General features: G+C 37.7%; 1 protein-coding gene across 5 annotated transcripts in view; it reads left to right on the top strand.

Moving 5' to 3' along the window:
• ABCA8 (ATP binding cassette subfamily A member 8) overlaps positions 1-13,147 on the top strand; it is a 71,195-nt gene that overhangs the window by 8,503 nt on the left and 49,545 nt on the right. For 4 of the 5 annotated variants that reach the window (XR_006211184.1, XM_015536194.2, XM_042966546.1 and 1 more), the window contains 7 exons: positions 173-377; positions 3,672-3,836; positions 7,537-7,643; positions 8,545-8,771; positions 10,822-10,963; positions 11,269-11,454; positions 12,471-12,618. Coding sequence is in view for 4 of the 5 variants with exons in the window: in XM_015536194.2 (XP_015391680.2) it covers positions 173-377; positions 3,672-3,836; positions 7,537-7,643; positions 8,545-8,771; positions 10,822-10,963; positions 11,269-11,454; positions 12,471-12,618 (1,180 nt within the window). In the remaining variant the exon portion in view is untranslated. Of the gene's footprint in view, positions 1-172; positions 378-3,671; positions 3,837-7,536; positions 7,644-8,544; positions 8,772-10,821; positions 10,964-11,268; positions 11,455-12,470; positions 12,619-13,147 lie in introns of those variants that run through there. The other variant, XM_042966548.1, reaches the window with a different exon arrangement.

The raw sequence follows: 13,147 nt of genomic DNA, 5'->3' as shown, positions 1-13,147 counted from the left end.
TAACCCATTGGAATTAGACTGCTGACATTTGTAAGGTACATATTTTAAACAGTTCCTAATGTGGCATACATTGAGATCAGAAAGATGAATGAGACAAACTGTATGCCCAAATGATTGTGGATAACTGATTCAAACTCATAATTTTCTTTATTCTTTGTCTCGGATTGTGTAGGAATGGCTAAGCTCATTGCTCCTACTGCTTTTTTTGTATGAATATCCTATTTATCATGAAGCTCATGATTTTTCTTCACTGCCCGCCATGGACCTGGGACCGGTAGATTCATTCAATGATACTACATTTGCTATTGCATTCACACCGGTCACCAACGTAACCCAGCAGATCATGGACAAAGTAGCCTTAGCCTCCTTCATGAAAGGTGAGTTTTCTGGCAGCCAAAGAGAAATATTTCTGATGGCAATATTTGGTTCAAGTGACTTTAGATGCATGCATTTAATTTGCATTTCAGTGGATAAACCACGTTACTTGTCAGATTTTCTAGATTATGTGAAATTGGAGTGCACAGTCTCTCAAGAGAGAACTCTTGATCTCGCATAGGATTTGGGGAAGCATGGAATATAGAGTTTGGCAGACTTTGAAAAGCAGGAGTGTTAAGGAAATCGTTGACATTGCCGTGGAAGCATTATTACTAAAATGAGGCTCTCCCTCCAGCGTTTGCTTGTGATGAGTGACAAAAACAGCTAGTCTCTCCTTGAGTTTGATTATAGGAATTCTTTCTCCACCGTTTTACTACCAAAAAACAGCTTTACTATATTTGAGGATTCTATGGAGGAGTGAGTATTCATTGTGTGTTTCAGATTTCCACACTTCTGTGTTAAGATACTTATCAATGAAAAATAAGAGTAAATATGTGGATCCTGAGAAACTTAACAGAAACCCATGGGGGAGGGGAAGGAAAAAAAAAAGAGGTTAGAGTGGGAGAGAGTCAAAGCATAAGAGACTCTTAAAAACTGAGAACAAACTGAGGGTTGATGGGGGGTGGGAGGGAGGGGAGGGTAGGTGATGGGTATTGAAGAGGGCATCTTTTGGGATGAGCACTGGGTGTTGTATGGAAACCAATTTGGCGATAAATTTCGTATATTAAAAAAAGAAAAAAGAAAAATAAGAGTATTATTACTGTCAGGATCACTTCCCTGAAAACTAATTTTTTTAAATCAGAGGAGAAGCAGCCTGGTGCAGAGGCAAGAGAACTAGTCTTAGAGTCAAAGAACGCTTGACTAAAAGTGTTTCTATGACTGGGTTTGCATTGCGTTTTGCAAGTCATCAACTTCTCTGAGCCACATTATCACCATAGTCAAGATACGATAAACAATGCTATGGTTTTCATGACTATTTCAGTTGAGAATGAGAGAATCCCAATTCAGCTTGTCTCAAAAAAAAGGGGGTGCTAGACACTTAAAGGAAAAGAGTATGGATAGAGATGTGTCAACAACAAAGGAAGAAATACGTCTCCAATTCTTAGGTCTGTAGTATTATGTGCTGGCCTCATTCTCAGGTTGGCTCCCCCCAAACAGAAGCTGACTTAGTCTGTAGAATCTCCAGATTTAAGCCCTACCACAAACAACCCCTGTGAAAAGCGTACAGAAAAGTTCAAAATAATTTCAGAGATTAGACCCGTTGGAAAAATGGTCTACTGTGGATTAATGTTGGTCTCGGTCCACCAAGAACTAATCTCATTGGATAGAAGAATATACTATTGTCATTGCCCGTTGGCTGAGTTCCTACGTCACTTTGCAAACCACATCCAAACCACGTGGTATGTGAGTGGGAGAGTGGCAGTATCCCAGATGAATTTTGGAGTGTTTACTAGAAGGGGGACTGAATGTCAGGCAACTAAAAACAATTCTTTGCAAATATAAATGCATACCTCCAAGGGGAATCTATGGTGATTGCCCTGTAATTGTGAGTTGAGTTATAATTTAAAAATGGATTAGAGCTTGCACAACTTTGTGAATATGCTAGAAATCATGAAGTTGTACAGTTTAAAGGATGAATTTTATGTTCTATGAATTATATCTCAATTTTTAAAAAGAACATAAAAATGTGCCTTGGAAGGTACTTTATGTTAATTTTGAACACCATAACTCTCCACCACGAGTATTACTGTGAGGAGAACTTTTGGATCTTTTTCTGCCCAGTCCCTGGAAATCCATAAAATGTCTCTTCTCTTTGTCACCTTATGTCCATGATGCTAGTACAGCTTATGTAACCATTAATTTTGTGCTTGGATTCTGACTCCTTAACTGTATTGAGTATCCAGAAGTCCACCTGTCTGTAAGCTATATTTGGAGGTTCTGTGGTCACAGTTCCCAAATTATGTTGGGCTTTTCCTTCCTGTCCATGCTTCGCTGCACACTTCCAGGACAGGTGGATGGTTTACAGCCAAACTTGTTTTCCCATCACGCCTCACCAACCACCTCCGCCTTACTTCCTTCCAAATTGGAATGTTTACACTGTGCATCTTACCCGCAAACACTGACCCCACTTCTGATTCAAGATCGTAGCCTGATCGCTCTCCACCTAAGGTGTAGTCTCCTTGTCTATCCCAACACATGTTTGCCTTGGTTCACAGATGTCCTCCTAGGAAGTCACAACGCTATGAAAATGTGCCTCTCAGCAACACCCTAGTTCAAAGTCCCCTGCAACAGTTAATACATATTCATTAAATGACTACTGCGCACAGGGTCTTTACATCAAGTTTATCTTTACAATGAACGCGTTGTTATCTGTGTCATAAATAATGTAACTAAAATTGTAAATATTCATTAAATGGTATCGTGTGCTAGATTTTTATAGAGACTTTATTCTGTAGTAATAGAATATGATTCTATCATATTATTATGTATTTTACTTTTTTATACTCTAGTAATATTCTGTACTACTAAAAATAGATATTATTATGTTTATTTTACAAACAGTGAGATTGAGTAATAAAGGTTATGTGACTTGCTCAGGATCACATGGATTTAAGGAATAGATTCCAGGAAAAAAAAAGTAATTTTATCAAAATACATGCTGCCTTCTTTTTTGCCTTCATCTTCAACACCCCCATCCAGCCCAGGACTTGCTTTGTATTCCTTCTCATCTTTTCAGTCTTAATGAGACATCTGTATGGCGTTGAATACACTATCTGCAGAAAAGAGAAATTATTTTAGTGATGTCAACATAGTCGACATATTTTTTAAATTTCTCACTCTTGTTTTTAGTCTATTTAGCATACTGTCAGGATTATTAAAGGAAAAAGAATTTTTATAATCATTTCTACCTGCTGTAAACCAGAGACTAAGCCAGAGACTAACTGTGATTTAAAGAAAAGATATATGCATGTGCTTACTACCATTGGAGATTTATTGCAAAGCTAATTCTTATGTGAATAGTTTAATTGGAATGGAGTAATATTATATGTGATTGAAATTGGTTCAAGAACTACAAATGAAAATAAAATAACTAATTTTCATGGAGTCCTTCCGAATGTGTCTAGATGAACGTTAGCAATGTCTGTTCCCAAATTTTACTCCTCCTGACTTACTCAACAGTGATATTTGATTTTATTTTATTTCCAGTGAAAGCTCTAATAAGCAATTTAACATGGCCTCCTAAAGTTGATCTCTTGTAATTTACTAATAAATATATTCCTTTCTTGTAATGGCAGGTAGAGAAGTCTTGGGACTGTCCAGTGAAGAAGATATTCAAGAATTAAGGACACATTATCTTGCAGAAATAATACAAGTCAGCTTTTCTAATACATTCTCGTATCATTTGAAATTCTCACTGGGATACAGAATCCCAACGATCAAGGAACACAGGGACCATACAGGTAACTAGCTAGCTACCCAGTTCCACTGCTCTCTATTACAATTATGTTATAGGCTATGTTATGTTATGTTATAACAATTATGTTATAGTGTACATGGGAACATATGTTAGCACAACAAATGTAAAAACCCTTGCCTGTGGTGTGATGTCAGTAGGATAATCAACACATTTTAAAAATGTATAGTGGTTTGGGGGTTTATCAACATACTGTATTAGATGGTTATTATATATGGTTATACATATGTACATATATTTATACATGTATTATACACATGTATTATATGTACATATATAATATACATATATTTACACAGATACATGTATATGTATACACATGCATGTATATGTATACATATCTATTATATGCAATATGCAGTTGTAATATATTAATTTTAAAGGAAAGTATATTTGTTTATGGATAAAATAGAATAAACTTCTCTTCAAGTGTCTGAGTAAGTTTATTCCTGAGGGCCCAAAATGAAGAAGTCACCAAATCCAAACCGATTGATTATTATTAATGCTGTATGATTTTGCCAGTCTCAGTAACGAAGAGATTTAGGTTTTAGCTGCATGAGGACAAGTGAGAAGATCTGGGGTTTAAATGAGATGAAAATTTCTATATTAATGTGGAACTTGAGGAGACTATATACTCAGTGAAGAAGTGGACAAGAAAAAAAGCCAAGATGGTCTTTAAAAAGAGTGAAATTATAAGTAATTAACACAGTATGCTATTGCCGTAGTAAAAGACCAATGAAACAGAAGGAAACCTGGAAAACTCTCACCTAAACATGCAAACTAACATATGACTGAGAAGACGTTGTGATCAGTGCTGGGAAAATTCTCTCTCCATAAAGAAGAAAATGAAATTATCTTATACTTAACAGCCAGTTCCAAGTACGGAACTCAATGGAAAACAAATTACTATAAACTGTCTAGAAGTCAATATAGGAGAGTATATTTATAACTGTTGGATAAAATAGAATTCTTAAAGCAAAAAATGCATCAACTACAAAAGAAAAGACGGCTAAATCCAACTAGAGAAAAATTAAAGAATTACCTTCACCAAAAGACCTCAGAGAGAGAGTGAAAAGTAAAGGCAAAACTTGTGATGAAATGTTTATACAAATAAAACTAACAATAGGGCGCCTGGGTGGCTCCGTCGGTTAAGCATCTGACTTCCGCTCAGGTCATGATCTTGTGGTTTTTGAGTTCGAGCCCTGCGTCGGGCTCTGTGCTGACAGCTCGGAGCCTAGAGCCTGCTTCAGATTCTGTGTCTCCCTCTCTCTCTGCCCCTCCCCTGCTCACGCTCTGTGTCTATCTCTCAATAATAAATAAAACGTTAAAAAAAATTTTTTTTAAAAACAAATAAAACTAACAAAAGGTCAATAACCAGAATATAGAAAGATTTTCTTTGGATAAATAAGGGGGAAAAAACGTAGAAATAGGAAAGAAGTGAAAGATATAAATAGGAACTTTGTAGAAGGAAAAACACAGATCCAGAATAAACACATGGACAGATGTTTGCCTGCATTAGCATTCAGGCAAATGCATTTTGAAACCACGTTCAACCAGATTGGCAAAGAACAGTAAATAGAACAATACAAAGTATTGACAAGGATCTGTAACAAAGAAAATCCAATTGTTATAAAGTATTTGAATTCCACAAAAATTGAGAAATTTTATTTTTACTTTGAAGATGTGTATAACCTGTAACCCAGCATCATAGGAATTTTATTAGGGAAAATCTCATGCCTATTGAAGATTTGCAGCCTATTCTCCTCTCCTTCCTGAGGGCATAGAATAATTGTTTTTAGCTATAATTAGATACCTAGACTCAAGACACTGAAAAGCAGATGTGAGTTCTCTACAACCTTTCCTCACATACTTCTGCAAGCTAGATAGAAACCCTGTCACCTTGGGACCCTTAGATGTGAAACAGAGGACCTTGCACCCCTCCTTCCAAAGATCTGTGCTGAATCTATAGTCTGAGAAGTAAACTTCTGCTGTGAAAAGACATTGAGATCTGAGGGTTGTTTGTTACTAGGCATATTGTAGACTATCCTGACTGATACACACATATCATGAGAAGACATATATAAGGACTTTCATAGCAGTAACCTTGTTTTTTCTTCGCAATAGTAAAAAGAAAAAAAAAAACCTAACCAAATTATCAATAAGAGAATGGATAAATACATTGAATTATTTTCTTTCAATGTGGTTCTACACAATCATAAGAAGAAAAAATAAGGCCATAAATTTCAAAATCATAATATAGAATAAATGAAACAAAATAAAGAACAATCGCTGTAATGAGATGCAAGATATAAATAATTTTTTAAAATTTTAATATTTTTTTTTGAGAGAGAGAGAGACAGATTGCTAGTAGGGAAGGGGCAGAGAGAGAGGGGGGGAGACCCAGAATCGGAAGCAGGCTCCAGGCTCTGGCTGCCAGCATAGAGCCCATTGCAGGGCTTGAACTCACGGGTCATGAGATCATGACCTGAGCAGAAGTCAGACATTTAACCGACTGTGCCACCCAGATGCCCCAAAAGTTTTAAATTACATGTATAGTTTTGAGATACATTGTAAAAGCTTAAAAGCATATGTGAACACAAAGTTCAGGAAAGTAGTGAGCCAATTAGAAACTTGGTGCTAGGAAAAGCAATGAGATCCTAGGCAATATACTGAGGTTTGCAATTGTATTTATAATGATTTATTTATTTTTAAAATTTGGCCATGGGTACATATGTACCCTGAGCTTTTTTGGGCCTGAGCTATTTTGAAATGATTTTTAAAGGGTTAAAATTTTAATGAAACTTACACATAATTCCAATATTCAATTTTAATTTTTCATATTAAATAATGTCTCTTTTTTTAAATGTTTATTTAGTTTTGACAGAGAAAGACACAAAATCCAAAGTAGGCTCCACGCTCTAGGCTCTAAGCTCTCAGCGCAGAACCCAATGCAGGGTTCAAACTCACAAACTGTGAGATCATGACCCAAGCCGAAGTCGGACGCTTAAGTGACTAAGCCACCCAGGTGCCCCATAAATAGTGTCTCTTTAATGCAGTTTCATACTCAATGGACTGATAGGCTTTTTTTTCTTTTTCTTTTTCTTTTTTTTTTTTTTGGTAAGAGTTTTTTCTTCAAAAGATGTTCTGACTGACATGATTTAAACATAGTAGGTCATGCCCTCCAAACGCCCAGTTGCTCATTACTGCCTGTGGTGTATTTAATGCTAGGCAAAGCTTTAGTTCTCAATCCGTATGAGACCTACTAATCTTTGGAAACCCAAAAAGATTTTGTTTTGACAATACAAAATCGTGAAGAGAAGAGCTCAACAAGATTCTTTTTTTTTTTTTTTTTAATTTTTTAAGTTTAGTTTTGAGAGAGAGGGAGAGAGAGAAAGAGAGAGCGCAGGGGAGGGGCAGAGAGACAGAGGGAGACACAGAATCTGAAACAGGCTCAAGGCTCTGAGATGTCAGTACAGAGCTGATGCAGGGCTTGAACTCACAAACCACGAGATCGTGACCTGAGCCGAAGTCAGACACTTAACCGACTGAGCCACCCAGGCGCTCCCCCCCCATTTATATTTTCTTAGGCTTTGAGTCAAAATAACATTTGGAATCTGTAGCCATTGTAAAGTGCACTGTCTCCCGCGATCAGAGCTGAAACCATCCATCATCTTTTTTCCTTAAAGGTCATTGTTTTGAAATGGGTACTGAAGAGGTTAGCTGCCAAGTTTCACAATACTGGGAAAAAGGTTTTCTGGCTCTTCAAGCCGCTATCAATGCTGCTATTATAGAAGTGAGTACGAATGTTCCCAGCTAACTAACGTTCCATGCAGATTAACGGTATGAGAAGCCTCAAAAGTTTCATGGAAGAATACAGAAATGGGTAGCCTTATTCTTTCGCTTAATCACTGGTTTCGTTTTCTTTTTTTTTCCTAAGTTTTATTTATTTATTTTTGAGACAGAGTATGTGTGTGCAAGCGGGGGGAGGGGCAGAGAGACAGTGAGACTGAGAGAATCCCGAGAAACCCAGGAGAGAAGCCCACACTAACAGCATGGAGCCCAATGAGGGACTCGAACCCGCAAGCTGTGAGCTCATGACCTGAGCCGAAATCAAGAGCCTGATGCTCAACTGACTGAGCCACCCAGGTGCTCTGATCACTGGTTTCTTTAGATCGAAGTTTATTTAAGTTGATATGCCATGGGGGCAATAGACATACATGGAAGAGAAATTTTCTCTCCCAAGGACTCAACCTTGTCAGGAAGCCAGGCATTTAATAAGAATCTTAGTAGAATGGGAGAAGGAGATATAAAGAAAGTCCCTGTAAGTAAACAAGCAAAACTTCTCAGCCTAGAATGCCATGGAAGAATTCCTAATCCAAGTAACATTAAAACTGAAGCTTAAGGTAAGATTTGCCAAGTACGTAAGGTCATAAAGGCACTTCAAGCACATTGTAGGGCAGTGTTAGGCGGGGAGGTGATAAAACACACAGTAAATTTGGAGAACTGTGCGAACCTCAGAATGCCCGGAATCAAGGCTCCAAGTGGGCCAGTGGTGGAAGAAGGGAGTAAAAAGTTAGGCTAGCGTCACAGCCAGACCGACCGGTTACGTATTCAGAGGAAAACAGACGATTGAAAAGGAAACGAACATGCTATCCATTAAAATACAGATTTTGTTTACTGACGTATTTCCTCAGACCACAACAAATCATTCAGTAATGGAGGAACTGATGTCTGTCACTGGAAAAAATATGAAGATACATCCTTTTGTTTATCAAGGAGGTGTTGCCACTGATTTCTTCATTTTCTTCTGCATCATTTCCTTTTCCTCCTTCATTTATTATGCATCTATTAACGTTACAAGGGAGAGGAAGAAGATGAAGGGCTTGATGAGGATGATGGGTCTTCGAGATTCGGCCTTCTGGTGAGTAAAGGGTAGCACAAATGAGTAAATGTCGGGATTCGGGGAAAGGGGGCTTCTTCAAAGCATCAGTATTCAGACTTAATGATTTTCCAGCTCTTCCCTATGAATGGGGTAAATTCTCCTTGATGTAACGCTTGTCAGGATAAGGCTGTGGATTACTAGGCTTTTTGGACTGAAGAAGAAACATCAGGGTTGGGTTTGTGAGGTGGCCGTGACGTAGAAATAGTGAGGGATGGCCGTTGAGTCTACTGGTAAGAGACTCGAGGTAGATAATGGTAGATTTGGGTATCTAAGCCAGGCGGCAGTGGAATTCAAGCCAGGATGGTACTGAAAGGGGAAAAAAGTCAAGGATTAGGAGCTCTCTTGAGACTAAAGATCTAGCATGATCGATATATTTGAGGGAACAAGTCAGCTGTATGAGATGGTGAATAGGGGCTGTGTAGTTTGAATTTAAAATCTTGGAAGCTGGGTAATTCCAAGGATGGACAAAGCCCTGTGTTGAGAGAGAACCTGAGCATGACTGAAAAAGCATAGACGTGATGTTCATCACGAGGAGAAGGTAAAATAACAGAGACACTAGGAGGCCAGGCGGAATACGGGAAGGGCGACAAATTTGGAATCTGGAAGAAAATCCTATAGATTAATATTGAACTCTTTTTTAAATAAGTTTGTTTATTTTGAGAGAAAGAGAGCATGCGAGCAAGGGAGGAGGAGAGAGAGAGAGAGAGAGAGAGAGAGAGAGCCTGATGCCGGGCTTGAACTCCATACTGTGAGATCATGACCTGAGCCGAAACCAAGAGTCTGATGCTTAACCGAGCCACCCAGGCACCCCTATTGAACTCTTTATTGAGTTAATATTGGAGGGAAGCATGGCCAAGCGGTGAAATCTGATGACTCTAGAGCCGGATGCCTGGACTTGAAACATAGTTACTTAACATCTTTGTTCAGTAAGTTCTTTGTGTATAAAATGAAGGAAATAATGGTGTTTCTGCATAGAGCTGTGGTGGGCATAACGTGATTTGATATTTGCTAAGTTTGTAAAACACGGTCCAGCATGGAGTAATTGCTCTGTGTGGGCTATTATTTTGTTGGTTTTGCTGCTATCTTTGTCTTTTATTATTTCATTATATCCTTCAAAGAATATTAATCCACATGAGAAAAGAATTGAAGAAAGGAAAGTGAACTATCCTATCTTAACAGTAAATGGATGGAGTTAGAGACCTAGTATGTAGACTTTTTGGTGTATGCATCCAGAGAAAGAAGAAAGCTTCCGCAAAGAGAGAAAGTGACAGCACTACACATAAGGAGGAATTTTTTTTAACTCTGAGGAAATTCATAAAGCTCCTCACCCCTAGACAGGCCCCAGAGAGGAGAAAAGATCTGAGATTCAGGGCGCCTGGGTGGCTCAGTCAGTTAAGCATCCAGCTCCTGATTTCGGGTCAGGTCATGATCTCACAGTTCATGAGTTCAAGCCCCGTGTTGGGTTCTGTGCTGACAGCGCCGAGCCTGCTTGGGATTCTGTCTCTCCCTCTCTTTCTCAAAATAAATAAATAAACTAAAACTAAAAAAAAAAAAAAAAAAAAAAAGATCGGAGATGCATGGAGGGGTTACTCTGTACTAGGACAGGGTCCCGCCTAGACATGACTTCATTGATCTAATACTGTAATATTATTCCTATTGTCCAGAGCAATAACAAAACAATGAGGGGTTACAAAGTTTGCCCGAGGTCACAGAGTACGAGTACAGCAGAGAAAAATGTTTGAACCAAAATCAATCAGACTGGAAGACTATTTTCTCCTTTTCTCCACAATGCTATGTGTGTGTGCATGTATTTATGCGTGTGTATTTATGAAATTAATTTTAGGAAGACGAATATTCCTGATTCCTAGAGAATTCTCCCCAAAACATTTTCCTTGTATTTACATATCCTAAAACTCAATAAATATCTACCGAAAGGATGAGTGAATCGATGAATAATGTTAGGATCGATCCCAGGTCCTCCTTTCAATGAAACAGGAAATACTAAAATAAAATCTTGTTTCCACATTAGGCTCTCCTGGGGTTTACTCTATGCCGTCTTCATCTTCATTATGGCGCTTTTCTTGACACTTGTTATAAAATCTGTCCAGTTTGTCATTCTGACTGGCTTCGTGGCGATCTTTATCCTTTTTTTCCTCTATGGACTGTCTCTGGTGAGTTGGTGAATTAAATTGCTTTCCATTCAACTCTGACCCTAAGGATCAAGTGTTGGTTTCCAATTAGGTTAATTATTCTCCCTATCCCTTTTCATCACTGTCGGCTATTTGCCTGAGAACATCTATATATGTGATTTATAGTGTTTTGTAATGCCAGCTTATAGTGCAATTTGTAGAGAATAGTTTTGTATTATAGACAAAAAAGATGTAACTCTAATTTTGTGTATTAAATCCCTTATTTTGTTTTTGCTAATGATAATCCTTAGAGAAATATCAAGCAAATGGATCTTCTCTCATTTTAGATAGCTTTGGCTTTTCTCGTGAGCATCTTGGTAAAGAAATCTTTCCTCACTGGTCTGGTCGTGTTCCTTCTTACCGTCTTTTGGGGGAGTTTGGGATTTACGGCATTGTACAGGCACCTTCCTACATCCTTGGAGTGGATTTTAAGTTTTCTGAGCCCCTTTGCCTTCACGCTTGGAATGGCCCAGGTGAGAAACAGTCTAATTGTTTATTGATGGCATTTCCTGAGCATCTTTCCCCTCTGGAATTCAGTTGTCTATCGTCGTCTCTATGATGAGCATTGTAAGATTTAAAGCCCCAGTGCACAACACTTGGAAATTGCAAAGGTGAACTTGTAAAGCTTTGGATACACTGAGCTCAGCAAAATAAGCCATTTGGTGAGTGAGAAAATGGAAGATCAATATATAATTCATTAGAGACAATCTAAAGCATTTCCTTTGACTATTAATTAAATATGTATCTGATGCTGCAAATCTAAGTCTAAATCATTATTCCAGTTTGTACTTTGACTTAGTAATCGAATAGCTTAGTGATTGATGGTCCAAAGCACCATGTAAAAGAAAATTAAAAGTTAAAAACCTCTTGAAAATACATGAATTGACCAGTGAATTACGTTTCTGCTCATCAAATGTCCTTTGTCTTTATCTGATTCTCACCGTGAACTCACTTTGCTGTCCCTCCAATTAAATGGCAATGTTGATCATTACATACATAATTCTTAAGGAAAGGATTATTAATTATAGAAGACCCATTAACTTGAACATTATAGACAAGCCCACTTTTTCCACTGGTTCTCCTTAAACACACCAATTTTTTTGTGTGGGTTTCTTTTTTTTTTCCCCCAAGAGCATGAACTCCTTCTCATGTAGTAATTTTCGAGCAGGACCACACCTTTGTCCTATTTGGTAAAAATTTATCTAAGGTTAAGCTCAAATGTCATTTTTTCCCATACTTCCCTTCCTCCTCCTAATGCTCCATTTTCACTTGGTACATAGTTGAATCGCAGTAATTACTAAATTTCGTTTTACTTGGTCACACGCCTGTGCCTTCCAAAGATTTGAGAATTTTAACGTATGCAGTTTCATTCAACTTTGTACTCCCAGGATAGGGCAAAAAGTAGCTATTTTATATTTCTGCCAAACTGAACTGTTCAAAATTTATCATCAACCTAAGTTCCTTAAATTAATTTCTTTTTAATTTTCAGCTCTTACGTTTGGAGAATGACTTGAATTCTAATGCATTTCCTGATCCATCAGACTATTCAAATCCGATCATAGCAACAAATTTCATGTTGGCTTTTGATCTTTTCCTCTATATGGCACTGACGATTTATTTTGAGAAAATTTTGCCAAGTGAGTAGTGACACAACGAACATTGTTTCCTAAAACAAATCTCCTAACACACGTGTTATTTATATTTGAAAAACTATTTGGGGCATCAACAGGAAGGAAATAAACAAGGTCATTGCCAATGTCCCAATTAGTTATTTCTTGCTACTTGACTGGTCAGAACTACAGCTTAAATTTTGTTTATAGGATCACTGATCTTTGAACTCCACTATGGTTTAAGCTTATAGTTTGTTTCTTTTTAAAGACTTGCTTAGAAGGCTATTTCCTAAATGGGTCTGGCGTGATACTCACTTAGCTCAGCAGTTCTTAGCCCTGGCTGTATGTAAAAAGGACCTTGAGAACTTAAAAAATACCAAGCACAATTCAACTCTGAGAGATTCTGATTCAGTTCACCAGTGGTGGGACCAGGGCATCTATATTTTTAAAAATCTGCCCAGGGTGTCACAATAGGGAAGTCAGTAGGTTGTAAATTTTTATTTTTATCACCTTGCAAGTTAAAAGAATATGAGTTCATAAAAGCAATGATCTGTGT

Source organism: Panthera tigris, chromosome E1 (genome assembly GCF_018350195.1).
Source record: "Panthera tigris isolate Pti1 chromosome E1, P.tigris_Pti1_mat1.1, whole genome shotgun sequence".
Classification (NCBI taxonomy): Eukaryota; Metazoa; Chordata; class Mammalia; order Carnivora; family Felidae; genus Panthera; species Panthera tigris.
The sequence above is the reverse complement of the archived record's forward strand: the minus strand, read 5'-3'. Positions and strand labels throughout refer to the sequence as shown.